The 27,807-nt window shown below is 47.7% G+C and overlaps 1 protein-coding gene and 1 long non-coding RNA gene across 5 annotated transcripts in view; both read left to right on the top strand.

The window, feature by feature from the left end:
- The window catches only part of KIAA1328 (KIAA1328 ortholog), a 215,418-nt gene extending 201,595 nt beyond the window's left edge, over positions 1–13,823 (top strand). Inside the window, exon 11 of one of the 2 annotated variants that reach the window (XM_014593926.3) lies at positions 10,201–13,823. In XM_014593926.3, the coding sequence (XP_014449412.2) occupies positions 10,201–10,414 (214 nt within the window). In that variant the 3' untranslated portion in view covers positions 10,415–13,823. The remainder of the gene's footprint in view (positions 1–10,200) is intronic. The other variant, XM_014593928.3, reaches the window with a different exon arrangement.
- A 3,581-nt stretch (positions 13,824–17,404) lies between these two features.
- Positions 17,405–25,553, top strand: LOC132249665 (uncharacterized). 3 transcript variants are annotated; one of them, XR_009461192.1, is made up of 4 exons: positions 17,405–23,062; positions 23,357–23,531; positions 23,659–23,873; positions 24,268–25,553. It is a non-coding gene; the product is annotated as an uncharacterized LOC132249665 (long non-coding RNA). The 3 variants fall into 3 exon arrangements; XR_009461190.1 differs by lacking the exon at positions 17,405–23,062 and having other exon boundaries at positions 23,073–23,531; XR_009461191.1 differs by lacking the exon at positions 17,405–23,062 and having other exon boundaries at positions 23,073–23,531; positions 23,656–23,873.
- The last annotated feature ends 2,254 nt before the right edge of the window (positions 25,554–27,807 follow it).

Here is a 27,807-nt window from a genome sequence, read left to right as displayed (position 1 = left end):
CCTGTAAGATTTACAGGGCAAGCACTTTTTTTTTTTCTTGTTTTTTCTTTTTTTATTTCAAACGTTCTGTTCTTAATTCATGTCAGTTTGCCAACTCACAACTCTGGTGTTTTCTTTTAAAGTATGGCTTGGCGACTGACTTTCTATTACTTAAAGGAGTTCACCAGCGCCTCCCTCCTCTCCCCCTTCAACCAAGTGTCTGCAAATTTTACTCGTCGTACTGGCATACCGTCCTGCTAAATTATGCTTTAATTCACAATTAGTAGGAAGTGGCAACTGCACAGAGCAGCAAACTTTTCATTTAAAATGCCCATTATACAAGATCATGATTGTCCAGAATGATTAAGATATTGAAGAATAATTAAGATCTCTTTAGATTTTCAGACATTTTAAAGTGCTTGGCTTATTTAAATTTTGTAAACCTCTCTGAAATGGCTACTTTCATAATGACAGGAACGCAGGATATTATAGTGTTGCAACTTGGTGTTTATTGATATCTGAGTGGTCTCACGGTAACTTGTTTTCAAGGATGTAGCTGACAGGGCAGAGATAATTAAGGGAACAGAACGGTTTTATTGACACTGCATTTATGACCCAGAGATACCTTGTTCCAGGTGGACCCAAAACCCTTAGACCAACCACGACCTTTCCATTCGATAATAGGTGAATTTTATTGATACACAGTGATGGCGGATAAGAATAATGGAAACAATTCTATATTTCTGCCGGTCTTAGAGTTGTCATCAGAGTCGAGGTACATCTGGCCAGTACGTGAGCTTCACCCTGAGGTTCTCTTGAATGTCAAATGCAGCAGCTTGGAGGTTGGAGGCCGAGGCCCACCCTCCCCCAGTGGCATGGTGCCTCCCTAGTCGGGGGGGGGGGCACTTGCCCTCCCAGCAGAAAGTCAGTGACCGGGCTGGGGGAGTCCCCCCGCAGCTGATCCTGCCAACTCGCAACTGGCAGTGGTGCACCAGGTCAGCAGGATCAGCCACAGAAGGACTGCTTCTCCTGGCGCCCTCCCTGGCCAGCGCACTCAAGACGGGCATCAGCACTCTCACCTGCCCCCTCTGCCCGGGAACGCTGCTGTCTGGGGGTGTACCAGCACTCTTAGGAGGGGGTGCACATGCACCTCGTACGTGTCACCACTGCCCAGTGGGGTGTATGAGACGGACAGAGGGCATACCACCAGCCTATGGTGGCCTCAGGTTCCCCTCTCAGACCCTTTGCTGCTCTGAAGTCCATTCTTTTGTATTCTTTTCTCCCCCTGTGTAACTCTTCATCTCTAGCCATCGCCGATTGGTCTCTCTCGTCATCATACTGTCAGTCCTGTCAGCATATTCCTGTGTTTCATAAACCCATCCCATGCACAGATCCTAATCTGGGCCTTACCTGTGTTTTCCTAATTTGGTCTGTTCCCCAAAACCAGAAATCCCAAGGGCTCTGCAGTTGGGTGCTGTGACCTGGTACCACCTTATCTCATGTTATGGAACAGTGTGGTACATGTATTTAATTGTCCAGCCTGTGTGTCTGCTGGCTTCAGACACAGCAGGCCTTGAGGAAACTTTCAGAGATGCTTTTAGAAATCAATTAACCCTTGCTGTTGCCCTATACCATTATTTTAATGCATATCTACCTTAACTATAAGAGGGTTCCCAAAAGCAAATCCCTCAATATCATTTTCTAGCCATCAAACTTGACTGCCTGATTCTGCTAGAAAACACCTTAAATCGCAACAATAGAAATTAAAGTGATCAGCAAGAAGGAGGGGGGCAGGGGAGGTCCCCAGTGCGAGTTGGTGTTGGTTTAGATGTTGCATTAAACAGTCTGTAAAGTATTTAATTGGGATTAAAAACAAATTGCAACGAACCACCCCCATTCCAAATATTTTGATGTAAAAAGGCAGAGGGGTAGCAAAATCTGCTCCCCTCACACACAAAAACCTCAAACAGGATAATAAAATCTGATCCCCACCGGAGGCAGTGGTAAAGCTCACGTTGACTTCAGCAGGGTGGGATTTGAAACAATTGCATTCATATTTTTGCTCCTCTGTGTGATGAGGTTTTAAATCTTACGCAGCGTACTAGCATTTCTTGCCACAGTGGTTAGGAATTCAATGAACGCTCACAGTTCAATAACTAAATGACAAGGTAGGAAACTTCAGAATCGTAACGTGGTTATTAGTGCTTGACCTGAAACTATGTAGATCTCCAAATGACTGCACCTGTGGAAACAAGAAGCTGATTTATCGCTGAGGGCTGGTTAAGAAGTTGGGCTGAGCCTGAGAAGCAAGGCAACCTGTTAATCATGTGAATCATGCTGGAAGGCAGTGGGTGCTTTGAGGGACTAGCGCCTCTGAAAATCAGGCTTCTGTTATTTATGTGTGCCCCCTAAAGAGTGACATGTTTCAGAAACGCTGGCAGAGGCTCTGTAACCTGCAGGCAGACTTGTAAAAAATGGTACCAAGTTTTCTATTAAATACCCCACCCCCAAATTTCTAGACACTCTTCAGACAAAGAAGATAATCACTCCTGCCTTAAAAAGGAGTGACAGTCTAAAGAGAGAGAAGCTCTGTGTTAAAAGAAACCAAAAGCAAAGGGAAAGGGCAGGTGACTGGAGGAGAACGGCTCATGAGAGCATTTGGCTCGGCGTGCACTTTGATCTGTTTCTGTTCTTGAAATCTGTATTTTAATAGAAATCGAATGCTAATAGAGCAAGTGCAAAGTATTATTGTTTTTGTTAATGCGGTTAGGATCCCTGGGTGCTGTACAGACCACACTAAGGTATATATTCTGCCCTGAAGAACAAGACAAGCAAAGGGGAAGTGGGGGCTACGGCGGGGTAGATCAAGCAGAGGCGATTTCCAAATCCAAGTCTGCTTTCTGTTTTTTCCTGTAATGCTTTGAGCAAGCACCACAACAAGCAAGGCACACGGGAGGCTGAGTTGATAGGGAAGGAGCTGGAAAGCTAAGAAAGTGTTGCAAGTGCGAGGAGGGTATTGTTCTTCGGTTGTTAAGTGCAAGCAGAGATGGGCTATTTGTGTCTCGAGGAGAAATGATTGCAGAAGGAAGTGCAGTTGCAGTGATGACAGGCAGCTGGACACTATGGTAGGTGAAGCAGCAGTGAGAAAAACGTCTGTCTAATCAGCCCTCACCCAGGGCCCGGGGATTGAGCTCTTTATCCGTTATTAAGCCAATGCTGTTCTCTCTGCTGCAGGTGAGAAACAAACCACCAGCGCTCAGCCAGTTTCAGAATCAAGGCCTTCATCACTCCTATTTATCACGTGGAAGGATCTGACCCCATAACTATGCCACGTGTGGCCAGTTCAGGTTAGCAAGGGCGTGACACTATTATCAAAGTCTTTCTTCCTTCCCAACCCCATCCGTGATCTTACAGAGGACTGTGGTCTCTGATGGCATTGCTCACGAGATTCAGCGATATTGCCTGACCCTACCAAATACGAGAGAGTGTCTGGTGCAGTTGTAGGTCAGGTTTTATGGCATGCAGTGATGTATTACACTCAGGTGTATCAATAGATACAAATTAGACAGGGGTTTGCAGAGCAGCGTGAAGGCTGCTAAAAAGCCAGTGCGATTTTTGGGGGTTGCAAAGACATCTCATCATGTAACAGAGGAGCTCAGCCCCTTTAACAGCTCTAGGGCAAGTCTGCCACGGGGACGCTGTGCTCATTTCTGGGTGCCATGTTCCCGAAAGCTATTGACAAATTAGAGGAAGCTCCAAGAAGAGCAACAAAAATTATCAGGAGGCTGGAGGGATTGATTTATGAGAAAAGATTAAAATATGTCTGGCTTGGATAAGTGATGACTAAGGTTGGGAGGGGGGCTATAATAGTATTCAAATACTGGAAGGGTGTTAACGTCAGAGAGAGATGAATTTCTAAGTATTGTGAAAGATCTGCGAGTATAAGTAATGGTGTGAACTTAAGGGGGAGGAGGGAAAAAAACTTCAGCTGACTATCAGGAAAAACTCCCTGACCTGCGTGCGTACGTGTCTGGAACCAGAATGGAAAGGAGCGCCTTCCCCTCTCCTGGACCCAGCAGGGAATGAGTGGGAGCACGTGTGATATTTGCTACACGAGTGATCTCTCTGCGTGCTTGCGCTCCTTCTCCCCCCACCTTTCAGGGCAGGGAATCGGGCTCAGAAATGTATGTTCAGTGCATCCTTCACCCGATCAGGGCCTCTAAGTGTTCTGGGAACACGAGGAAAAGTAGTAATGCCAGCGCAAGGTGCATTTGGCTGGGGAATAGACTCCCAAGGGACCTGATTGTTGCAGGCAAAGTCTAGGAAGCGCATTGTAGGGTCGGTTCTCTGTCAGCTGGAAGAGATGGCTGCATGATCTAATAGGTTTGTCCTTCCTTCTCTAGCTTACAATTCTGTGAACACTGCCTGAGAGAGCATCATAAAAGTAGCTGATCCTCTAAGCTTGCTATTATGTAGGTGTGGGTTTTACGGTGCTCTGGGGTCCTCTCACTAAGGAGACAATGCAGATGTATTCTGTATTATGTTGTCTGATGTATTCTAGATAAAAGGCTCGGGTGCTTTTTTTAATTGCGTAGAAAATATTGTACTGCCTGCACTTTGACATGCATGCATTTGGAAAATACACATCAAGTGCTAGCACCCCAGCTACATTATCCACATTGCTTAGGATTTAAGCAAACAAGGCAGCGGTAAAGGTTTTCTTCTCATGTCCTGCAATGCACGGGCAGTCTAGGGCAGTGGTTCTCAGCATCTTTAGACTAGAGGCACCCCTCGAGAGACTCGGGCACCCAACAGAAAATTCCAGTTTGTAGTTCTCACTTCCTTTTGTGACTACGGAGAAACAATAGGGCAATTCTGTTGTAAAGGACTCAGAAAGACCACCGCAGTCGCAGTGTTTTTAACACCACGAATTCCTGTTTGAAACCTGTAGGTTTTATCTTGTGAATCATGTTCACACACCTGGCAGTGCTAACATCGCACCTTTGAAAGGACCTTCAGGCACTGGTCTAGGGTGCCTCTGCACCAGCCTCGAAGTATTGTAGCCATGCCTTCGGGAAGCTCCGTTATAAATCAGCATCTTCCCCTTGCTCACTTTCTTTTTTACTTCCTGACCCAGGTCCTTCTTCACTCCTTGAACCCTTAAGTGTGAAGGCTAAAATCTTGCAAATGTATGTCTCCTCTTTCAGCATCCTGGGAGTTAGCAGCTGGGGATGCCTGGTGCTCTCATCATCTCATATGTAATTTGTTTAAATCCCTGAAGCCTCAACATCCAGCTTTCTGAATGGCTAGCTCCCATGCACCTGCTCTTATCTTCACTGCAGAGTTAGCCCAAGCTTTCGCCTAGGTGCTGTTCTGTATCTTCTTTTCACCCAGTCACACAAATGGCTCACTCGAGCTCCATGGTACTTGCAGCCAGGGCGAGCTGGCCTGTCTTGGAGAATGGATTACAGCCTGTATTCCACTTTCACTGAAGCTGATTAGCTGCCCTCTTTGTCAGTGAAATCACTCAAGTGCCAGTAGTCCTCCGATGCTTTCTCACAATTCACTGGGACATAATAGAGCAACTTAGCTTGCTGCAGCCCAATGCCCCTAGCGAAGCACAGTGCTTGAGGGGAGGCAGGGCACTCAGCGTCTTGCATTAGGGTGCTCCCACTGGGTGCTGAAAGCAAGTCGCACAGAAGACCACCACCGGCAGGCAGAATTGGTGAGTTGATTAGTGGCTATTGAATCTATCCAAAGGTGCCTTTTATTCCCCCTCTTCTGCTAAATTACTTCGACATGGCAAATGCCAAAGCTACATAACCTCCCCCCAGTTCAGTTTCCCTCTCTGTAAAATGGACCCATCGTCTCCATCCCAGAAGTGTTGCTGGCTGCATTTAGCATCTATAAAGTTCTCGGAGACGGATGCTGTTCTAGGAATACAAAGTGGTAGTTTAGTATCGTGCCTCGATATCAAAGCCTGCTGGAATCGAAAGGCAGTTCATGTAACATTAGTAAATCACCGGGAGCTTTATGTTGAAAATTCAAACGAAAGTATAAAAATAAACTTTTTATTTCATTGGGCATATGCAGTTAAAATAAAAGTAAACCCATACAGCTACTAATCTTTGATACCATATTGCCAGTGTGCTTTGTTGATATGCCATCACCTTGCAGAAAAGGCGCACTGTGTGTTTTCTAGACATTTATGGTCAAAGAATAAATTTTCAGAGACTGTAAATGAAAAGATACCTGAACATGATGATCAAATAATATCTGACACTGCTTGTTTAAGGAAATATACATATATCTCGCTGCTGGAGTGTTTATGACTCTAATAAATCTAGTTATTTTGCCTAGTGGGGAAATTCCTAGTAGCTCCTCCAAATACCAAAGTTGTTTGCGATTGCTCTGTTTTCTGCAGACAGGAGCAAATGGTTTTATTAGTTAAACTGTACGGTGCAATACCAAACCATCATATAGCTAACTGTATAAGTTATAAATTGCGCTGTGTACCTACAATATTCTGCGTTGTGCTGGCAGTGGCTGACGGCTCCACATTAACAGTGCAAAGTCATATTCCAGTATCTAAACACATTTATTGTTTTAGCCCATCAGGATGCAAGGGTGCCGTGGAGTTGCTGCTCCACAACTATTGTGGTTTTCATGTGTCATACGGTTTGGGGTGTCACATTCCCCAAACTATGCCATTTTTCAGGAACAGTATGAGAATCTGGGCGGAGGTTCGTATAGTCCGTCCCTGGTGATGCTCAGCCCCTGCATTGTAAATGAGAGAACCTGTTGTTCCTGGAGAGTCCTACATCTCTGCGTATCAGTTGTGAGATCCTTTTCCATTACAGCTTAGTTTGAAACCCAGCGCAACGTAAAACACTGGAGCAAGAGTCTTGCTGGCCGGAAAGGAGGTGAGGGTAAGGGAGGTGGGGGTGAGGGAGACCGCTTCCCCTGCTTGAGCAGCTGCTCTGCTTTTTGTTCCCTGTCCTGTGCCCCTATCCAATCTGCTACTCAGTTTTCTGCTCCCTTCCCCATCCTGGTCTGCCACGTGCCGCATGCGGATGCTTCCTACGTGTGGCCGCGCAGGTTGGCCATCCCTGTTGTAGACTGAATCAGAGATGCATAAACTTTCATGAACAAGCGCAGATGTAGCAAGCTCTTGGTCATGAAAACTTATGCATCGCTGATTCTTTTAGTCTATAAGGTGCAGCTCTACTTTGCCTTCTGCCTGACTTCATATTAACACAGCCACCTGCCTCTCTCCGTTCTTGGGTTTTGTTCAGACACCTAGAAGTCAGGAGACTTGGAGTTAAGGTTGTTCGGCCAGTGCTGTTCCTTTCGCGTTGCACATAGATTTACCGACGGAAAGGGTTTGCGCTTTCCTGTGCCAGTAGTAAGGCTGTGCGCTAGGGGTGACTGATATTTGGAGGAACAACTTCGTTTGAAATTTTCCTGTCTTTTGAGCGCTGCTTCTTGCGGCTGTTGACGTTGTGCCGAACTACAGTGCCACGCAAATAGTAATGAACTCAGTTTTGCTGCTGTTTTTAATGTAGAACGTACCAGCACTAGACAGGACTTCTGTCGAGGAGGATATACCTCGGGACCTCAGCAATTTGGCAGTAGCCCTTTAAATAGTCGGATACAAATAAATGGTGAGAAAATTGGCTATGCGATGTTCACACCTTCCTAGACCAACTCTGCTGCCTCCAGCCAGATGCAGTCTGATGTCACCTAGACAAACCAGGGCAAACTATTATCATGGGATTAAACACTAAATACCTGCGAGGAGCATTCTCTTCTATCAGATAGCGCTCTGTTAGCAGAGTTCGTTCATTTTATTGCATATATAACTGTGGTGTCAAATAGACTGATTTGCAACAGCTGGTCTTTTAAATAATCTTTGCTATTCGCTGCTCTTGTAATCTGCCAAATCATTTAGCCTTCCTGATAGCAGAAATGCTGTAAAACTTAGATAAACTTGCAGAAGAAATTAGCTCCAAGGTGCTGCCGAAATGTAGGGGTGGCATGTTCACTATATAAATGTACTTACAGGCTTGGTTCTTCCCCCTCCCCCCGCCTCCCCAGAACCTAATCTGTGATTGAATGTGGCTGCCGGAAAAATTGAAATTTTGTGATAGCACCGCAGCCGGGGAGATAAGCGTTTGTACGGTAGGCTGGATTAATCTAGAAGGGAGTTTCAGGTGTGGCTCATGAAACCAGCTTGTGCTAAGAGGTTTTCTTTGGGCCACCTCTGTGTTGGCATGTCTGGTCCAAAACACCCCATCTGCGAAAAGTTCATCTCCAGACAGTTGTGGAACAAGATCCTGAGTTATGACCGGGTGCCTCCATTATAGGAAGTCCAACTTGAGACACCTGAAAGGGGTCCAGCTTGCAGAGGACAAATGCTCAGCACTTAAGTGGCTTTTATAATGGGTCCCAAGTCAGACCCCAAATTCATTCATCATACCTGAAACTTTGACCAGGGTATCTACAAAGCGCCGTGTTAGTGAGAGCAGTCAGTCACTTAAACGATCAAGTTCAAATGAACAGAAAATCTCTTTCTCTTTGTATTTATTGGGCTCTGTTGGAGCAGATTTGAAGAGGCAGGTCTAGAAAGGCTGAAACATGAGCAAGGAAGTCTCAAAATGGATTGAGAAAATGCAAACCAATATGTTAAGGGCAAAACAAACCAACCTATGGATACCGAACTGGAGTGCAAAACCTCACTGACTTGGGAGCGAGAGTGGCCAGCAGATGGGAAGAAGCCATAAAAATGATCAAATTCAATGAAAAGATTAACATAATTCAGTACACCTACTGTTTAAAAGAACTGCAGTCATTGCCATCAAAGTCGGCGTTTCCCCGTTGTTACCGCTGTTAATTCCTCGGCGTTCAGGTCGTACTTCGGTATTGCAGACACTTTTGCGGACTAACTGGGAAAGGCTGGCCCTTGAAATCGCATCGTATACCGCATGCACTATCGTAGGTTGGCCAAGAAAGAACTGAAATTAGACGGTGCGGTTTGTGGCTCAAGGTGTAGGAGACCCATGTACTACCACTAATTTGCTTAGGCGTCTTGGACAACTCAAGCAACAAGCTCTGCAGCAGATTCTACAGCTGGAAAATATTTAGGACCCTGCTAATATCTTACACTTGCATTTGTAAATCCTCAAAGCACTTTATAAAGGTATGTGCGTATGAACTATTGACTATCCGTCATTATCCGAGCGCTGGAATTAGCCGAGCAGTGACCAGCACTAACAATGTGGAACAAAGGGAGCCTTGGGCCGAAGGCTGGATGAGCTGCTTGAGTTGAAATCTGTTTAGCTGGGGAGCAGTCTCCCAAGGGAAGTGGTAGAAGCTGTATTTCTTGAGACAATCAAAACCATACAGGAGCTACGAATAAAAAAACAAATACTGTCACGATCCGTTCTGCGCTGGTATTTATATTAAGGCTCATCCTGTGTGAGTGTTAATAGGAAAACTCTGTCTGACCTGCCTAGAGTAACTGCCCTGGCTCCGTATGTGTTGCTGCTCCGCATACGTTGTCATGCAGCTTCTCCCCATCTGCGCTCAAAGCTAAAAGGACAGCTTGAGTAATGGTTAGTATCTTTTGCCTTCTCTTTTGCTGCCTGAAGTGTTGATTTTGTATTACCTTACCTAGATTATATACCTCTGGTGCTTCAACTCTGCCTAGATTCCAGATACTGCAAAGAGATTTATAAGAAACATGGGTATTTTGTAGCATCAAGAATAAAGGTGCTTGCTGTTTTCAGATCCCTGGGAACAGAAATCAAGTGCAGAGCCTATTCAGACAAAGGCAATGTGTTTCTAAGTCATTTTAGCATTCCCTATGAGGGTCTGTCCTACACTCAGTCTGGATATTGGACTGTCATGCCTTTGAGCTGTTCTCTCCTGAATTTCTGAACTGCGAATGAGACGCTATCCAATTCAAATAGAAAACCTGGTGAGACTGACAAGTGAAAAGCAGGTATTCTCAAACTACAATAAAGTGCCCACTGAAACCTTTCCTGCTGCTTCTTCACGAGGTCAGCCTAGGCATACAGGGCAAGGTCTCTTCTTCCCCGATCAGCACTGTCCCACGTATCTCACTTAAGCCGGAGCTTGAGAGTTAGGACCCTTCAGTCCCCCATGTATTTGATGCTGAAGTGCTTAACACGATTCCTTTTGCATGGTGTGTTTCCCCAGGTATGAAGACTCCCTGCTTGACCTGGTTGAGGCAGTGAGCCCGGTTTGCAATCCAGGACAGCGCTACCGAGAGTCTCACAGCTGCAACAAAGCACACGCACCTCGTCACGGGAGCCACAGAAAACCCACGTGGTACCAAGGCCCCTTTGATGTCAGAAGCCGAGCGGACGATCTAGAGGAGAGCCAGCTCCTAGAAGAGATATTCTTCATTTGACGAGGCTCGTTCCTCCGCAGCCACTTTGTAGATTTTTTAGGACCTTTTTAGTCTTGTTTCTGCAGTGGATTTGTTTATGCGGCAAAGTATCATTTTTTAAATTATATGATTGGCAACTAATTGTCTCCTCCCTCTAGGAATGAGCACGGTAGCTTCCTGTTTCATTTAAAAATGAATAATAATCATGTTGCAAGAAGAACGGTGTTTGGAGAGTCCAATCAGAAGGTGCTAGCAAGGGTTTTTATCCCCTTTTTTTTGGAAACCAAAACTTCAGTGTGCCAAGCAATTATTCTAAAATATAATTTAAAATAAAAGCCCACAACATTTTGGAGTCGATTGAAGTCATAGTTTAGTCAGCCTCATATCAGGAGTATATTTCATTATCGATTTTGAGCTGTAAAGTGGTTTGCAAGAGCTGCATAACACAAGAACCGCTGCATTTCAATTAGATTATTTTCTAATTACAAAGCAACCTGTTTAAAAACCTAGCGTATTACAAAGGTACAAGCACTTTAATACTTTTCTCGGTGATTCTGCCATCTAACATCGCCTTCAGCATTCTGGTATTTACCATGTTGAGATCTTAGGGGGGTTTCTCCCCAGCTCAGCTCTACGGTGTCTAATAACACTAATAGATGTTGCAGGGTTAATGCACTATGCATCCCTTTGAAAAATGCTCCTACTTAAATCAGTGCTATTTAACAGGATATATGCAGGGAAACATAACCCTTAAATAGCTAAATATAAGCAGCCATTGTAGTGGTTCAAACTTTATTTGATGTCCCCTTAAAAATGAGATATGTAGTAGTCATAGGGTAAGAAAAGTGTTCCGACATTTTCACCAACTTGCACTATTTTGATACCATATCCAGGCCTGTTGTAAATAAGACAAATCAGTAATTATTTCCACTAGCAGCTTGGAATGCACATTTCCCTGCCGGCTTTAATTATTCATGCTGTATCTATTTCAGTTTATTTAAATGCACTCCCATCTACTGCATGCACTTGGTTATTTAAAGAAATGTGCAGAATTGGTAAAAATGACTGCAGATTAGAGGATTAATGGTCATTTTCTGCACAATGCAGTGTTCATATTTTATTGTAACAGTAGCCACCGGCATGTGCTCCTAGAAATATGACGCTAAAATACTCGTCTCGCACAGTAAAATTGCAGCGAGGGAAAGGTAGAATCGCATCAGCCCAGACTATTTCTAGGCCATTGGTTCCCAGCTGGGTATGTGGCTCAGAATTGGTTCGTGACTAGCTCGCCGGTCATCCCTCCTCATCTTAATGGTGATGCACATCTGTACTGATCCCTGGTGCACCACGCTTTCCCACCTGAATCGCTCGTGCATGGATGAACCTGTGAAGGTCCCACGTTCTCAGATGGCCATGCACGGCTCAGCGTGCTTCTCTGCTCAGAGAACGGACCATGCTGTGTTCAGAGCATGTATCTGCCAGGGGCAAGAAAGAAAGGGTGGAAGCTGCATGTCAGACGAAAGAAAAAGCCATTTCTGGGATTTAGGGGGCAGGCAGGAACCCTGAGCCGTCTCTGGCAGGGGAGGGCTGGCAACTGGACAGCAGTGCCATGGGGTATGTGTGTTTTTGGGACAGCTTGTAGCAGCAGGACTTTGATAGTGGTGATGTGAAAAGGGAGAAGAGAGGGAAACAGCATACCCTGAATTATTCTGGGCTGTTTATTCTGGTCCAGTGTTACTCACAGGTCGGATAATGTCATTTTCTTGCATCGTGGCTGAATTTTAACAGCAGGTTGGAAGACTGAGGCCAGAAGAAGGAAGAGCAGCAGAAGCTGCCCCCACTCCAAAACCAGAATACACCGATTTCTTCCCACCCCTCCCTACAGAGATTCTGGGCCCTGCCCAGTATTCACCCTCGTTTGAAGCGGCTGGCGGCCGGCAAAGCCTGCTGTGATCTCCCACGGCCGTGACATGCACCCGACCGTCAGAGTGAAGAAACTCCCCCCTACTCTTCATGTTTCTGCTGTCAAAACGCAGTTGAGCAGATTGTCGTGGGCCAAGAAAGAAAGGGAAGCAGGCGTTTGGGGAGAATGAGGAGGAAATAGGAAACAGGATACAAGTTTACGTTTGGGGATTTTTTGGTTTGTGTTAATTTTTTTTCAAGTTTGATTTTTTTTTTTTTTTTTGGAAAGAACCACTTTTCTGGGTGTAAACCAAACATTTATTTTCATGTTGTGATCTTTTCCGATCTGACAGTAAATTTAATTGCCTTTTTTTTAATAAGCACTAACAGACCTTTGGAAATAGCAAAAAACTCGTGAACGGTGCCTTGGAGTACACATTCCAGAGGGGGGCATTGGGCTCTCCCGTTCCTTGTGGGTGCCAATATTTAACCACTCGTAAGATTTTTAACGGTCTACTTCGTCCAAGAACTATTCCGAGTCTGACAGTGTCTGTCTTGGGTCTGTATTTTGGTCAGAAATGTATTTTTAGAAGGACACTGTCAAGGTTTTTGGCCACCAAATTTGATCCACTCTCGATCTCTAGAACCTATAGATGTGCATCCTGTATGTTGTAGCAACAAATCCTGGAGCGAAGAGGCTTAAAACGGCCTCCTGGGGGAAGACCTCCGGTTGCTGAACCGAATAAAGACAAACCGAGCAAGACCCAGACAAATACCCACTTTTAAACACTTCTCGTGCTGGCTCAATTGCTGCGCTTATCAGCAGCATGCTAGGAACGGTGTTTAGCAGTCAGTGCAAGTAAAGATATTTTGCCATGAGGCACTACAAAGTTGAAGTTATTAAAACATTTATAGCCTTAGAAAAAAAATCAATGGTTGTCAAATAAGAAAGGACAAAATCAGTAGTTGGGGTTGGGAGGAGAATTATTTTCCATCTGCCAAAACAATGGAGGAAATGCAAAAATTAAACTAGCAAAAGCAATCACTTGACAGTGTCCTTTTAAGTTTAAACTCCTACATTAGGAAGCCCCACAGGGGAGTTGCTCCAGTCATAGACAGTTTGTCCAGAGTTGCTCACAGATGATGTGCTTCAGCAATATATAAGGCCATGTCTTATGGGAACCTGGTGGAGCAGCACTTCTCCTGCTAAGGTTACTCTCCAGACCTTCTTGTACTTTGTATTCTTCCTAAATCACTTGTGCACACACACATATACATGCACGCACCCACACACGATGTGTGTGTACACACCCACACACGTGTGCACACACACCCGCACCTACACCCATGGAGTGTGCCTGTTGTGTTAGCACTCTCATGCACTCTTGTGATCAGCGGATCCGTAAAAAGTCATGTTTTCTTTCTATTTTTCTAACCTCTCTGGTTCCAGTGGTGAATCCTGTCCTAAACCTGAGGATATATTTGTATACACGTGTGAGGTTTTAATTTAATAAATTATCTGAGTTTTTTTTGTTCTCGGTTTATCTTTCAGAACGCCAGTTGTTGCATTTTCTCCGTCGTTCTGTCTGCTTGGGGTATAGCAGTCGATGCCGAGAGACACAGGGCTCTGTACCATGGTGGCGGTAGATCTCTGTCAGGTTGAATACCGCTGCTGAGGAGGTGCTGCCCACCTACTTGTGGGACCTTCAGCACAGACCAGTAACTGCAAGATGGCTTTCCCCGCTCATTCTTCCAGTGTTTGCAGCAAACGAGAGCCAGCCATGCTGCTCTTCTCACTGAGGGCCACTCACCTAAAGAGTCCTATAAGAGCTAACCGCCACCCTCTCCAGCATGTTTGTGAACTCCCTTGGGAGACTGTGGGCATTGATGGACTGAGAAGCCATCTGTGCTCTTGATACCCAGCTCGTTCTCTCCTCAGCCAGTCCGTATGGCTTTCTTTCCCCTTGTTTTCAGTTTGTTAAACTCTCCCTGGGTCCTGCTGAGCTTCTCTCTTGCTTCTAGGTTTCCAGACGGGCGCTATTGCTAGAAACATTTTCAGCTGTTCCAGCCAGTATGTCCTTCTCTCCCTGGTGGTACACTGACATCACAGGAGAAGACGGTTCTGACCCAGACTTGCGTATATGCCTGTAACTCATTACAATTTTAGCAGTCAATGTGTCACAGAAAGCAGTGAGCAAGAGAATGACGTACCCACATTTGGGTCAGCTCTTTTCTCAGGGATATGAGCTGGTGCAATAAGATAACTCTTAAATACCTAGAAGAGGGAATAGGTTTCACCCCACCTTTAAAAGAAAAAAAAGCTGTTAACGGCAACAAGACTGCTGACTGCTCTAAGGATAGCTGTCTACTGCATCCTAACGTGCTTTCCAACATCTACATATAGAGAGAAATGCTGAAATCCAGCCCGTTCACTTGCTTAGATCAGCAGCTAGAAACAGACTGAAAATATAAGTCGTGCTCTTACAGAAATTGCCATGGGATAGTTAGCAAGGAACAGCTGAAAGTCTTACCTGGAGGGCATCCCATGGGATGTACTGCATGGAGTTCAATGCATGTCGTGCAGAGAGAGGAATGGCAAAGCTCTAACTTGAACCCCTGGCTCCAGAGCGATCCGTGCATTTCAAACTTGATGCTTGGACTGCAATGCCATGCTTCTGGTAAGGCTCTCACGGAGGCAATGGACCATAAATGGGCATCGACTTTTGATTCTGAGGTCACTGAAACCAAATATATTGTCCTTTTTCTTCTCTGTCTTGCAACATAGCACTAACTATGTATTATTTGCAGTATCATTGTGCTCTGGTCATGGACCAAGGGACTGAGGGGGGAAAAGCCGGTTCTTTCCCCAAGGAACTTACAATCTAAGCATAAAGCAGAAGTAGATGGACACAGATGGGGAAAAACAAGGGGACAATGAGATTTTTATACTCGGTGTGACGGGCAAAGGTCTCAGCCGCCATACTGTTGGTCATCATTTTCCAGGCATTAAAGCAAAGAAGAGCTGAGGAGGGCATTAGTTTGGCAGACATTTATGGCGAGCTCCTTCCAAACACGAGAGGACAGTAGGAGTAGCACAAAGGAAGGGACATGTAAACGTCCATGGTTGTTAAAAGAAGGTGAGCATTGACAAGGAAGAGGCGTCCCGTTGCATGGTCACCAGTCTTGAGTCTGGAGGATGTCGGGTTGCAATAGGAGAAGCCTGGTCTGTGGCTCACTATCTTTTGTGACTTAATGATGACTACAATTACAAGGAGTTACAAAAGTTAGGCATGTTAACATTTTTTCCGGGATGTGGGTAAGGTGGAAGAGGATCACATTTAGGTGCCAACTAGGTGGAAGCTGATCCAGTATACCCAAGTCACTGGGTCCTACGTGCCATCGAAGAAACCAGATCTGAATGGTCTCGCCTCTAGTTCGGGGATGCTCGGGCACGCTGCCAGGCTCAGGCTTCTCACCTGCTTCCTTTCCGTGGGATGTGAAATGTTGCCATCCAGTTACTTTAGTCCCCAAGACCAAAGTTTGAGATCTCCCAAGTATCTGCCCACCCCAAGCCCCTCTGCTCCAGGGTTGTACCTAGGCTGATGGTGCTCTGGCTTTTCGCTTTACCCGTTCCTTGCCCTGCTTCAGTTCATCGGCATTTCAGGCTGTGCAGAGTCCGTTCTCTCGTCTCCCCCAGAACTCATCATTTCATGCAGCGTTGCAAGGGTCCTCACGAAGGGCAGGACCCTGTCCCTAGGTAGGCTTCCAATCTGCGTGTTCAGACTCGGCCCCTCCTAACCACCTAGTCATGATTAGCCCTTCTTGGCGGCTCCTGGATAGAGAGGCCATAGTGCCATGAAGTGTGGGCCAGTAGTTATGGTCTTCAAAGTTGACAAGACAGCTTCATCTCCATCCCTGGAAAAATAATGGAGCAGGTCCTGAAGGAATTTTATTTCTCAGTGGTAGCAGGTGACAGGACAAGGAACAATGGTCTCAAGTTGCAGCACGGGAAATTGAGGTTGGATATTGGGAAGAATTTTCTCACGGGGAGGGTAGTAAAGCACGGGGACAGGTTACCCGCAGGGGTCATGGACTCTCCATCCTTGGAGATTTTTAAGACCTGGGTAGACAAACCTTGGCTGGGTTGATATAGCTGTGGCTGGTCTTGCTTTGAGCAGGGGGTTGGGCTCTATGACCTCCTGAAACCCCTTCCAACCTTAATTTTCTATGATGGCTCCAGGTTGTGGTTAAAACTTCCTCAAATACCACACAACAAACTGCCCTGGTGGCAATCCAGGCTAATGTGGTCACGGTGCTGGTAGCCCCATCATACGCCATGTTTAGAACTAGACTAAACAGAGCACTAGAGAGTAGTTATTTGGGCCAATTCTTCCCTGGCCCCAAGTCTTGGAGGTCTGTGGTCAGGTTACAAAGAGCCTAATAAGATATCTAGGTTGTCATTTTCAAATGAGCCTTGCAGCGTTCAGTGCCTAATTGCCAGGGAACCCCTTTGAACCATCTCGGCCCCAAATGCTCCTAAATTACTTAGCACTTCACTGCTGACATCATAAAAAAGAATTGCATAGTATCACAGACAAGGAGGGTTGGAGAGGTCACATCTAGTCCAACCCCTGCTCCAAGCAGGACCAGCCCCAACTACATCATCCCCACCAAGGCTTTGTCTATCTGGGTCTTCAACACCTCCAAGGATGGAGACTGCACCACCTCTCTAGGTAGCTTGTTCTTGTGCGTCTCCACCCTCCTAATGAGAAAGTTTTCCTGCTATCTAACTAAATTTCCCTTGCTGCAGCTGGAGCCCATTGCTCCTTGTCCTGTATCTGCCCCCACTGAGAACAGCCCAGCTCCATCCTCTTTGCAACCCCCTGCAGGGAGGTGAAGGCTGCTATTCAACCCCCCTCGGTCTTCTCTTCTCCAGGAGAATTACAGACAAATGTAGGACACGGATCTCTTGGACCATTGAATTCAGTCCTGCCACATCCAATCCATAAGATTATTGAGGTTTATTTTGACAATGGAAACCAGCAACCCCCTTAGTTTTAAATATCCTGCCTGGATCAAGGGTTTGCTCATGAAAGGGAACAACGACCTCATAATTCAGGTTATTAGGAGTTATTGAGAGTTTCAGCTGTGGCACGTGTCTTTTTTTTTTTTGGTAGAGGGGCCAAGAGGAAGGAAACCTATTCCATGCATCACTAGCAGCAACAAAATTCAAGGGTAAGAGAAGGAAAAGGCACAGCGAAGGAGATGTCTTTGAGACCCAGGATGGAGTCAAGAGGAGGAGGGAGTACCATGGCCTTGGCTGCTCCTTTTTTGATGAATGGGATCTGGACTCCAGAGCAGGGAGGTGGCGGACGTAGCTGAGCCCATAGATGATGTAGGACTGGATTTGATTGATAAGGGGGGAGACAGGAAGAAGGGGGCTTAGATTTTAGATTGCAGGAGAAGCGGGGACAAGACACGGCAAGAATCTGGTAGAAGAAGGAAGAGAAGCCAAAGACACGCTTGTGGTTGTGATCCAGAGAAGACAGCAGGATTATCAGAAGTGCTCAGGAAGGGGAGGATAATCCTGCTGTCTTGTCTGGATCACAACCACAAGTGTGTCTTTGGCTTCATTTGAGACACACCGAGCTCAAGGTGTGGAAAAACACACCACGGCTTGGAAACAAAGTCTGAGTCCTGGCGTGAGCTCTCAGTACAGCCTCTCTGAAATACAGCCTCAATATATCGTTAATTTGCAGAGTCTGAGGACGGAAGCGGAGCCAAGGCTAGCTAGAAGCCTCCTGTTTGTACCCTTCCTAAATTCATGGCATTGTTTGTGTGCTAATTAGTGTAGGATTTAGAAATGTACATAACGGTGCGCTGCAAAGACAACACAGAGCGTTTAATGAGGCGATTTAAACCAGCAGAAGCGTGGCGGTCCGCTCTTCCCTGGTGCCCTCGCACAGGAAAACGATCCTGGTATTGTCGAGCCACTGTTTCCTTGGCCACGTCTCGGCTGCCTCGGGGCCAAGCCTGGGGTGCAGCCAGTGACCACCGTCGTCTTTCACGCACATCAAATCCTGGACGTTACTGTTTTAGAGCAGGCAGAAATGCATGCCAGGAAACGTGCCTGCAGGAGACAGGCAGCCGTCTGGGCTACGTGCTTGGTGCCACTTTAAAGTGGCTACGTCGCCCCGTGTCTGAGATGTGGTGGCTGTGCAGTAGGAGCGCGTGGACCAGGTGCAGCCCCTGGACTGGCGCAGAGATGTGGACAAGGCCCTTGAGGCACAGCTACGCGTGCTAATAAGGTGTCGGTGCCTTTTAGCCGAGGGCGGGCGGGCTCGATTCCCTTTGGCAGTGTCCTCCGCCCCGTCTCTGACTGCGGACTCCTTTTGGATGGGATGATGTTGGAAGCTGGAAATGGCAAATTTGTGAAATCCTAGGTTGAATTTGCACCCAAAGGGCTTCGTGGGACGTGCTCCTCCTAGGAGCTGTTATTATAAATACCAGGGTGGCCGACTCAGTGGAGAAAGCACAGCCACAGGACTGGGAGACCTAGACTCTGCGATGGCTGCTTTGCTACTGGCTTGTCGAGTGACCCTGCGGAAGTTGCTTCTTTGACCTACAGGTTCCCTGTCTACAAAATGAGAGTAAAAACACCACCATCCCTTCGTAAATGGGGGGACCAGTGAGTGGGAGGACTCGCAGATTGTAGACCCCCAAGGGACGGTCTCACCCATCATCCCCGCCCTTCCCCTCCTTGCCCATGCAAGCACGTTGAGTTTCTCTCAAAAGCTGAATTAAAACGTCTTTTAGAAGAGAGTTGCTCCGATCCTAAGGCCTCCAAGCAATGGCTCCCTAGGTAAACTGTTCCAATGTTTAATTACCCTCCCTCACAGGAATTGTCTTATTTGAAGGTTGAATTGGTTTAATTTAAACTTCCAGCCATTGGATCTTGCTATGTCTTTGTCAGCAAGACGGAAAAGCCCCCGGTATCAGATTGCTTTTCCATATAAAAGTGTCTGTATGTGGTGATAAACTCACCGCTTAGTGCCTTCTCTGCACTAAGATGAGCTCCTTTATGCCCCAGATCACAAGGCTTGTCTTCAAGTGCCGGGATCATCTTCGTGGCCCGTATTGGAAGTCTCTCCAGCGCCTTTCACACCTTTATTGACGTCTGAACACCAGAACTGGGTATGCTATTGCAGGAACAGCCCTGCCATTGCGTAGAGAGGTAAGATCTCTTCTCTGCTTTTCCCTGACATCCCATTTGTATTCTTCCTAGGATTGCATTAGCCACTTTAGCCACAGCCTGGCCTGCAGTGCTCACAATGTGGTTAGGGTTACCTACAATAACCCTTCAGTCCCACACCGAGGGTGTGGGCAGATGTAACGCACAGCATGTTCAAAATGCACTTTAAACCCCCAAGGGTCTAGATGTACAGGCCGCTGAAAACTGGCTTAAACTTCCTGGAAAAATTCAGAGGTACACGAGGAAAATCAAGTGAGCCGGTCCTTTGTGAACAACTCAGTTATGTGGGGGCAGAGCATTTTGTGCCTAACATCTGGTTGGTCCTCCAGACATCCCATGCTGCACAGCTCCTCGCCCCTTCCTAACCCCGGATACGTGCAGGGCAAGGGGAATGCCACCAGGACTCCACCAAGCAAACCCCTGGTCCCAGCTCCCCTCACGGGATGAGTGGACCACACAGGACTAGAAGCGGGTCCCCAAATCAGGTAAGGATCCCGCCCTCCCTGCTCCCTTCCCCTCCATCCTCTCCTTCCCATCCCTGCTCTCCTCCTACCCATCGCTGCCGCTGTCCTTGCCTGGCCGCAGCTGCTCCAGCCGGGAATAGCGGCACCAGGCGGGGTCCTCCTTCCTGAGACGCACTGCTGAGGCTGGAGGGAAGGGAGGGGAGAGAAATTCATAGCTGCTTTAGCGGGGAGGTGAAATGAACAGCGTGGCTTTCACCGGAGGGGTTGAAAAGCCACAGAGATCTTGGGGGATCTTGGGACCCTGGAGCACACAGCCTCCTGGGCACCACAAGCAGGAGGCCACGCAAGCCCTCCACTTCTCCCTGGGAGAAACGATGGTCTGGGTGCCGGACCGTGCCCTGGTGGGGTTTCAGCAGCAGTGCATTCCCTAAAAAGTAAGGGTCCAAATTAACACCCTCTGTAGCGTGTGCCAACACGTCTGTCCAGGGACAATAGTGACCACGTTGCCAACCGGTAACGTAGTTGAAATGGTTCAGGTGTTACATCTGTCTGCACCCCGACTTCCAGCTTTCCAGATGGTTTTCCATTCCCATATAATCTGTTCTTGGTTCCTGGCTATATTACCTTGAACTACAAAAGCATTGTGTTGGATTGAACTGGGCAACCTAGTTTATTCTCAGCTTGTCGTCTCTCTCATTCCAGTTGTTCTCTCTTAATTGTTCATTACCCACCCAAAAATGGAGTCATCTGCATCTGCAAACTTTACCGGCAACCATTTAAATCATCCTCTAGATCATTGATAAAAATATTAACTTTGGATCAAGAACGGGTCCCTGGAGAGCCCTGCTAGAAACTGCTCCCTTCGTTGACAACTATTTTGCAATCTGTCAGGGAATCTGCTTTTTAATCTCTCTAACATGTGCCCTCCTAATTCTATATAATACAAGTTTTTTAATCAAAATGTCACGCGGTCCTTGGAGAAGTCCAGGATGGCTGCATTGACAGTCGCCTTTATCAATCAACCCCATAATCCTGCCTGGTTTTGACAATAGGTTTGTTTGCAAGAAATCTGCCTCCCACAGAACCACGCTGACTGGCATTCATTATATTTTTAGCCTGTAATCCTTCATTGATATCAACTATTAATTTATTTTACCTGCTATCCAATATCAGGCTAACGAGCCTATCGTTCCCATGGTTGTCTGTTTTACCTTTATGATCTGTTTGAATAGCGTTGACGGTCCTCCAGCCCTTTGGATAGTCTGCAGCTCTCCCAGAGTTGTTACGAATTTAGATTAGCGGTTCACTCAGCCAGTTCCCGAAGGAGCCTTGGGTGCAAATGGTCAGGCGCTTCATTGCCCTGACACACGTGTGCTCTGACAGATGAGGTTAACGCACGCGTGCATGTGACAGGTATTGGCACAACACCCCGTAGACTCCCCTAGGCCCATCCAAAGCTCCCCTCATTTTAATTCTCCTTTCATACAGTGATCAAACCAAATTACATGTTGCATTGGACCCGTATTGTGAAGGTCTTGAGCCGTCCCGTCCCATGGGCTTGTTCCCGATTCTGGTCTGGGACTTCCCACGCCAGCCTTATCATCCATCCAGTGCTGGACCATCCTGCACCTTGTGCAGCCATCTCCTCCTCCTGGCACATCTGGCCCATATCTTACCCACCTTCCAAGGAGTTTGTGCATTGGTCAGGTTCACTGGTCAGGCCTACTCTGGCCAATGCTTTAGCAAAGCCCTTGTATGAGCAGTGTGTATGTTGGGGGGAAAGTAGAACAAGGAGCAATGGCCTGAAGTTGCAGCAAGGGTAAGATGAGGTTGGATATTAGGAAAAACTTTCTCACGAGGAGGGTAGTAAAGCACTGGGACAGGTTACCCAGAGAGGTGGTGCAATCTCCATTCTTGGAGGTGTTGAAGACCCGGCTAGACAAAGCCTTGGCTGGGATGATGTAGTTGGGGCTGGTCCTGTTTTGAGCAGTGGGTTGGACTAGATATGACCTCCTAGGGTCCCTTCAACCCTCATTTTCTATGAATCTGAGATCAATGTCCCAACAAGACCTACACCCTCCAACTCTCCATTTCCTCCAAACTAAGCATGACCCGTTCCTTCAACCTTTCCTTGTACCTCTGGCCCACCCCTGCAAACTTTCCAGGTCTCTGGATTCAATCCAGTTTCTCCAAATCCTTCTACCCCTTCCCTGTAAAGTATAACAGGTCTAGGTAGAAAAGACCTGTTGGGTCCTTGACTGTGTCTTCACTACAGTGCACATTGCTTCCTGACAGCTTGTTATCAGTCCGGCCTTTTAATGACTCCAGAGAGGGTTGCTTTAGCAATATTTGCTTGGGAGACTGAGCTCAATAAGGTTGGGCTCGGGTGGTGGGGTCCCTTTAGATTAAACCCGACGGGTGGTGCCGGCGCTGCTGGTATCACACCTGTTACGACTGACAGCAAAGGATTTAGGGTCACGCAATCATACTTAAATCTGCGTAGACAGAAAGATGGAAACAGGTTGGTTTGTGTCTTGCATGACTTAACAACCCCCTCCCTCCGTCACTCCCCAGCACACCTGCAAGAGGGAATAAATGGGTTGTAAATCTGCTGAGAGTGGAAAGAGAAATGATGGAGGGTGGAAACACAGGACAAAAAGAACCTGGGAGTAAATTGGGAGGGGACAGCTTGAGAGCCCACAAGAAATGGTTGGAAAGGGGACGAGCCGGAGAGACCCTGATGGCGGGGAGCAGGAATCGGAGCCACACGTTTGCACTGGAAACGCGCCAGGAGTCCAGGAGGACTCGGCCGCATGTTGCGGGGGACGGACGTCCCCGAGCGGTGGCTCCTGGCCCTCTCACTCTCTGAATCCACTGCCACTTTGTCTGCGCTTGGGTTTGGGGACCTCATTACCGGCGAGCGTATTGATGGATTGGAGGGATTTCAGCGAGGAGCAATAAAAATGATCAGGGGCTGCAGGAATTGACATAATGAGGAGCCAGGATGAGAAGAGTCAGATATTTATAGCTTGGGCGAGAGACAATTAAAAGGTAAGGTGGGGCGGGGAGCTGGACTGGGCGGCCTGCGAGCCGCGTCTGCTCCTAATAACTCCTCTCGCTCGGCGCACCGGAGCCGGCGAGGGCTGTCAATCCGGCACGCCTCACCCGCCCGAAACTCCCCTGTTAAAAAGCTCGGGTGGGTGTACGCCACTGCACCGGCACTGTCAAAACATCACCGCGGCTCTGCGTTGGGTTTTAACAACCCGTGCGAGGGAAGGGAATTGACACTTTTGACAGGGGGGAAAAAATCAAAATTAAATCTGTTTTTTTTTTTTTTACCTTGAGAACGAGTCAGTGCCTCGGAGAGTCCTCGCTGGTCTGGGCGACGGGAGGCCCTGCGTGTTCAGGCATGATGTGAAAGGCTTTCTGAAAGGCCCTGGTGAACCGGGGACGCGGCTCTTAGCCGTAGCCCCGTGCCGATATTTATAGCCTTACAATGCTGCCGACACGTGGGACACAGGTGAGGGCAGCATGTCGCTCTTCTGGTTCCCCGCTTCCTCTCCCCTGCCCCGTCCCTGGCTGTTGAAGGCTTCTTACATCTCAAGCTCATAATAATAATCATGCCTTTCTCCCCATGCAGCCAGCAGTCTGGGGCTGTGGGCTGCTTACTCCTCTCCACGCAAACTCTGACAACGAAGGGCGTTCCCAGATGTGAAGGGACTTGACCATGGTGACTTACAACCTCGGTGGCAGAGCCAGGATGAAAAAGCAGCTTCTCTGTCCTGTGACCACAAGACCGTTTCTCCAGGCAGCTTCAGGTACAGGTCGGGCTCATGGCTCGATGCAGGTCAGGACCCCAAAGGTGAGCGTGCCTTGCTGTGGGGTGGGGTGGGGTGGGGTGGGCGACGGAGAACGGTGTCTGTCTATACGTTGGCACAGTGCCCTGTCTGATGGGAGAAGCAAGGTTGGTGAGATGTGGCAATATCCTTTGCTGGACTAGCTCCTGTAGCTGAGACCAGACAAACTTTCAGGCTTCAAACACACTTAAGGGACTCGGAGCAAGAAGCAGCCGCAGTCCAAGTTAAGTACAGGTTAGAATAATTGCTCTCATTTTAATCCAGCTATGTTAATCAGTTGGGCCACTTAAAAGGGAAGTTATGAAGGGGAGTGGTAAGGGGTAAGGGACCATAAAATGAAGGTCTCTGTTAAGTCCGTAGAGTTTGATGTCCAGTCAAGCTGAGCATTTCTGTTCCCAGACCTATCTCCTGCAGGGGTGCCGTGGGTTTTGTGCGAGCACAAGGACTGTGTGTTCAGAGATGGAAGGAGCTGAGCAAGGGAGAGACGTTTTCCCCCGTCCAGAGGCTTTTCTCATCCTCCTGCGGCCTCCGTTCTGCAGAACTCGTAGCAGGCGTCCCTGAAACCGCGGCAGCAACGACACCGGCCTCGACCTACTGACGGGACTCGGCGTTGTGTGTGTGTGTGTGGTCAGAGCTGGGTAAGAATAAGGAGCCTCAGTCCCTGTGCTGTGGAGCCGAGACTTGCATTGACTTGTGTCTGACAGTCACCCACGTGTGAGTGTGCGCGTGTGTGCAAGACGATAGAGGTGGCCTCTCTCTCTTGCACACGCGCTTTCACGGCCACTCTTCCCGCGTTCCTGCGTCTCCCCCTCTACATTCGCACGTGAACCCTCGCGGGGACGCTCTCATTTACAGCGGCAGAAAACCCCCATCTATTAAACGCTGAAGATTCAATGTGCGCGCCTGCTTTTTCGCTGAGCCTTGAGTTAAAATGACCTATGGAAAGAGAGATAAATTAACACAGCGCCCCTCTCCTAATGTTTCACATATGCTTCTCACAAGGACTTTTCCTTTTTTTTTTTTTTTTGTGCTTGACTGAGAGCAAAAAAATAATAATCCATATTCCCCAACGCGCCGGGTTGGGAGAGCTTCATGTTTCCTCTGCACTGCTTCGAACTGGGCTGCCGGGACAAAGTTAGAAACAACTTGGTTCCTGGGTCCCGCACGATGTGCAATGTTTAGGAGTGAAAACGAAGCCAGCGCCAAGCCCTGGGTGCTTGTCCGCGTGCGAGGGAGGGCAGGGAGCAATCCGATAAGCGTTTTCTTGATGGCAGAGGTAGCCACTCCATTTTAATTATACCTGTGCGCAGAGGCCACTGCTGCTTTTCATCCATTTCAAATTAGTCTGACTTGCACAGAACAGACATTGCCCTGGGTGACTGAAGGGAAGAAGAGGTGAGAAAAGCTCTCCATTTCTTTTTTTTCACTGCTTTCGCCATGTTGTCGAGCTGTGATACGGGGTGCTAACCGAGGTGCAGCAATCCTATCCACAAGAGTGTTGATTTAAGCCCCTTGGATTGATATAACTTTGGAAATGGTAAACTATATTAATTTGCTGTGTTTTCAAGGGAAAGTTATTTATTGAGAGGCATTTTTAACTCAAGTGCTGGAAGCCTTAAATCATTATAATAAATTCATGCTATTCAGGGTTTCTTACTTTGTAATAAATTTGTTTTAAACATGAATGAGGAGATCCATGATTTCTTTAATATACTGTTATGTATTTCCTTTCAAAATGACACAGCTCACTATATCAAGTCGGAGAATAATAGTGAGAGATTTACAGTATTTAAGAATAACACTGCATGGGAATGTGACATGTTAACCAACATGGCAGAGCGAACAAGGTAAGCCTCTTCCAGGGCTTGCGAGAGAGAGGTGCGAGGCGGGAAATAAGGTTGAAAGAAGAAGATGGAAACCAGTTACCCAGCGGCAGGGTCACCATTGCTCCAGGAGACGGGGGTTTGATCCTGGAGTCAGGAGACCTCAGCTCTGCTCTTAGCTCAGCCATGGACTTGGTGCAAGTCATTCTTTCTGTACCTCGGTCCCTCTACCTGTGAAATGGAGCTAATACCCACATGTCTGCCAGGGGGGCTAGGAGGATATTGCTCACTGGTCACTGTGCCATCCTCAGAAGACATAGGATCATGGGGAAGCAGGGCTGGAAGGGACCTCAGGAGGTCAAGGCAGGATCAGCCCTGACTAAACCATCCCAGCCAAGTGCCCATCCGACTTGCTTTTGAACATTTCCAAGGACGGAGACGCCACAGCTTCTCTAGGTGCCGGTTCCCATGCTTGACCGTCGTCAGAGGCAGAAAGTCCCTCCTCATCCCCAACCTACGTTTCCTCTGCTGCAGCTTGAAGTCCTGCCCCTTAGACACAGGGGAAAGCCCATCTCCATCCTCTCTGCCATCGCCCATCAGGCACTTGAAGACCGTTATCGCATTCATCCCCACAAATCTTCTCGTCTCCAGGCTAAATGACCCCAGTTCTTTCAGTCTAAGGATGAAAAGCCATGCATGTACCCAGAGAGACTTGGCCTTGGCGATTAATCTCCGATCCTGCATTAGCCCCGGCTCACCATTTCACGTGCCACCACATGGGCTGTTGCGATGAAAAAGAGCTGCCGTGCTATGCCCAAGCTAGCTTTACCCTAAGAGGTTCAGGTACCGGTGGCACTGACATTGCGGCAGCCAAGGCTGCAGCGCGTGCTTGTCCCCAGAATACAAATGCAGGCAATTCCACCACCCCAAGTTGCCGTGACTTTGTTGCTGTCGCTCCCAAAATGGGCTCGATCAATCAGCTGCCCACACACCTCAATCGTCGTGGGAGTTGCAGCACAGACAGATACTAGATAACGTCCATTATAATGGAGATCCATGGGACGGCGTCGCTAGGTTAGCCAGGACAGCAGGTCTTGGGGTCCTTTATTTCTTCTTCTTCTTCTTGCATATGACTTCAGAAAGTCGACTCTTCCAACCATTCAAGAGCAGACCCATCAATATTACTTTATGACTGGGAACGTGCCTGTCACCAGCAGCATTTTCTATAGGGGAAGAGAGAAGGTGGCTCCCTTTTCAGAGGGCCGAGGGGAAAATAGACCGACTAACCCCGAATTAAAGCACCCATAGCACCCAAAGAGAGGAAAAACTCCCCTTCCTGGGAAGCTGACAAAGCCTTTTCACTTGTCTAATGGGCAGCTTTTTCCACGCCAAAGCTGAGAGAAGCAGCATAGTAGAAACAGGAGTCATGGCATGAGAAAAGTGCCCTCGCTCCACGTTTGCCAGTAGTTTGGTGCTCAAGGTGCTCTCTTGGTTGATGCGAGAGGTGGGTATGAAGCCCATCGAGTTAAGGAGGGCACTGAACCCAGATCTCCAAGGTCCTGGCCAGGTGCTCTAACCAGTAGGTATTAAATCAAGGGCAGGGTTCATTGCCTCCTCCCCCTGCCATGCATGCAAAGGGGAGTGGTCGTGCCTGCAATGCTTTTGCACCGAACTCGGTGCGGTTATCTAATCTAGATCACCTGGGGTTCAGTCTGTCCTGTGCATGGGGGCACCTCCTCTGCCCACCGCCGGTGCGATGCAGCAGCCCTGCGATGGGTGAAGCTCACGCCAGTCTGTGCTTCTGCATTTCTGCATCTCCAACAGCCCGGCCAGCGCTGCGGGGTGGAAAGGAGCACGACCGGTCCCCACTGAGCTGGGACACAAAGGATCCCTCGTCCTGGGGGGAAGGGAAAAGGCCCCACGCGGTCATAAATGCGATGATGGGAGCTGATCTGTCACCGCAGAAAAACGTCTGGCCAATAAACTTGCCAAACGTCCCTAATAAAGGGCGGGCTGTGTTATCGCGTAGAACGGTTTTATAGGGGAGGGTCATAAAATGCGCAGATTGCCCTTTAAAATGCCAGGACGAGGATTGATTCCCCTGGGCGCGGGCGGA

The sequence above is a fragment of the Alligator mississippiensis genome, chromosome 3 (genome assembly GCF_030867095.1).
Source record: "Alligator mississippiensis isolate rAllMis1 chromosome 3, rAllMis1, whole genome shotgun sequence".
Classification (NCBI taxonomy): Eukaryota; Metazoa; Chordata; order Crocodylia; family Alligatoridae; genus Alligator; species Alligator mississippiensis.
The sequence above is the reverse complement of the archived record's forward strand: the minus strand, read 5'-3'. Positions and strand labels throughout refer to the sequence as shown.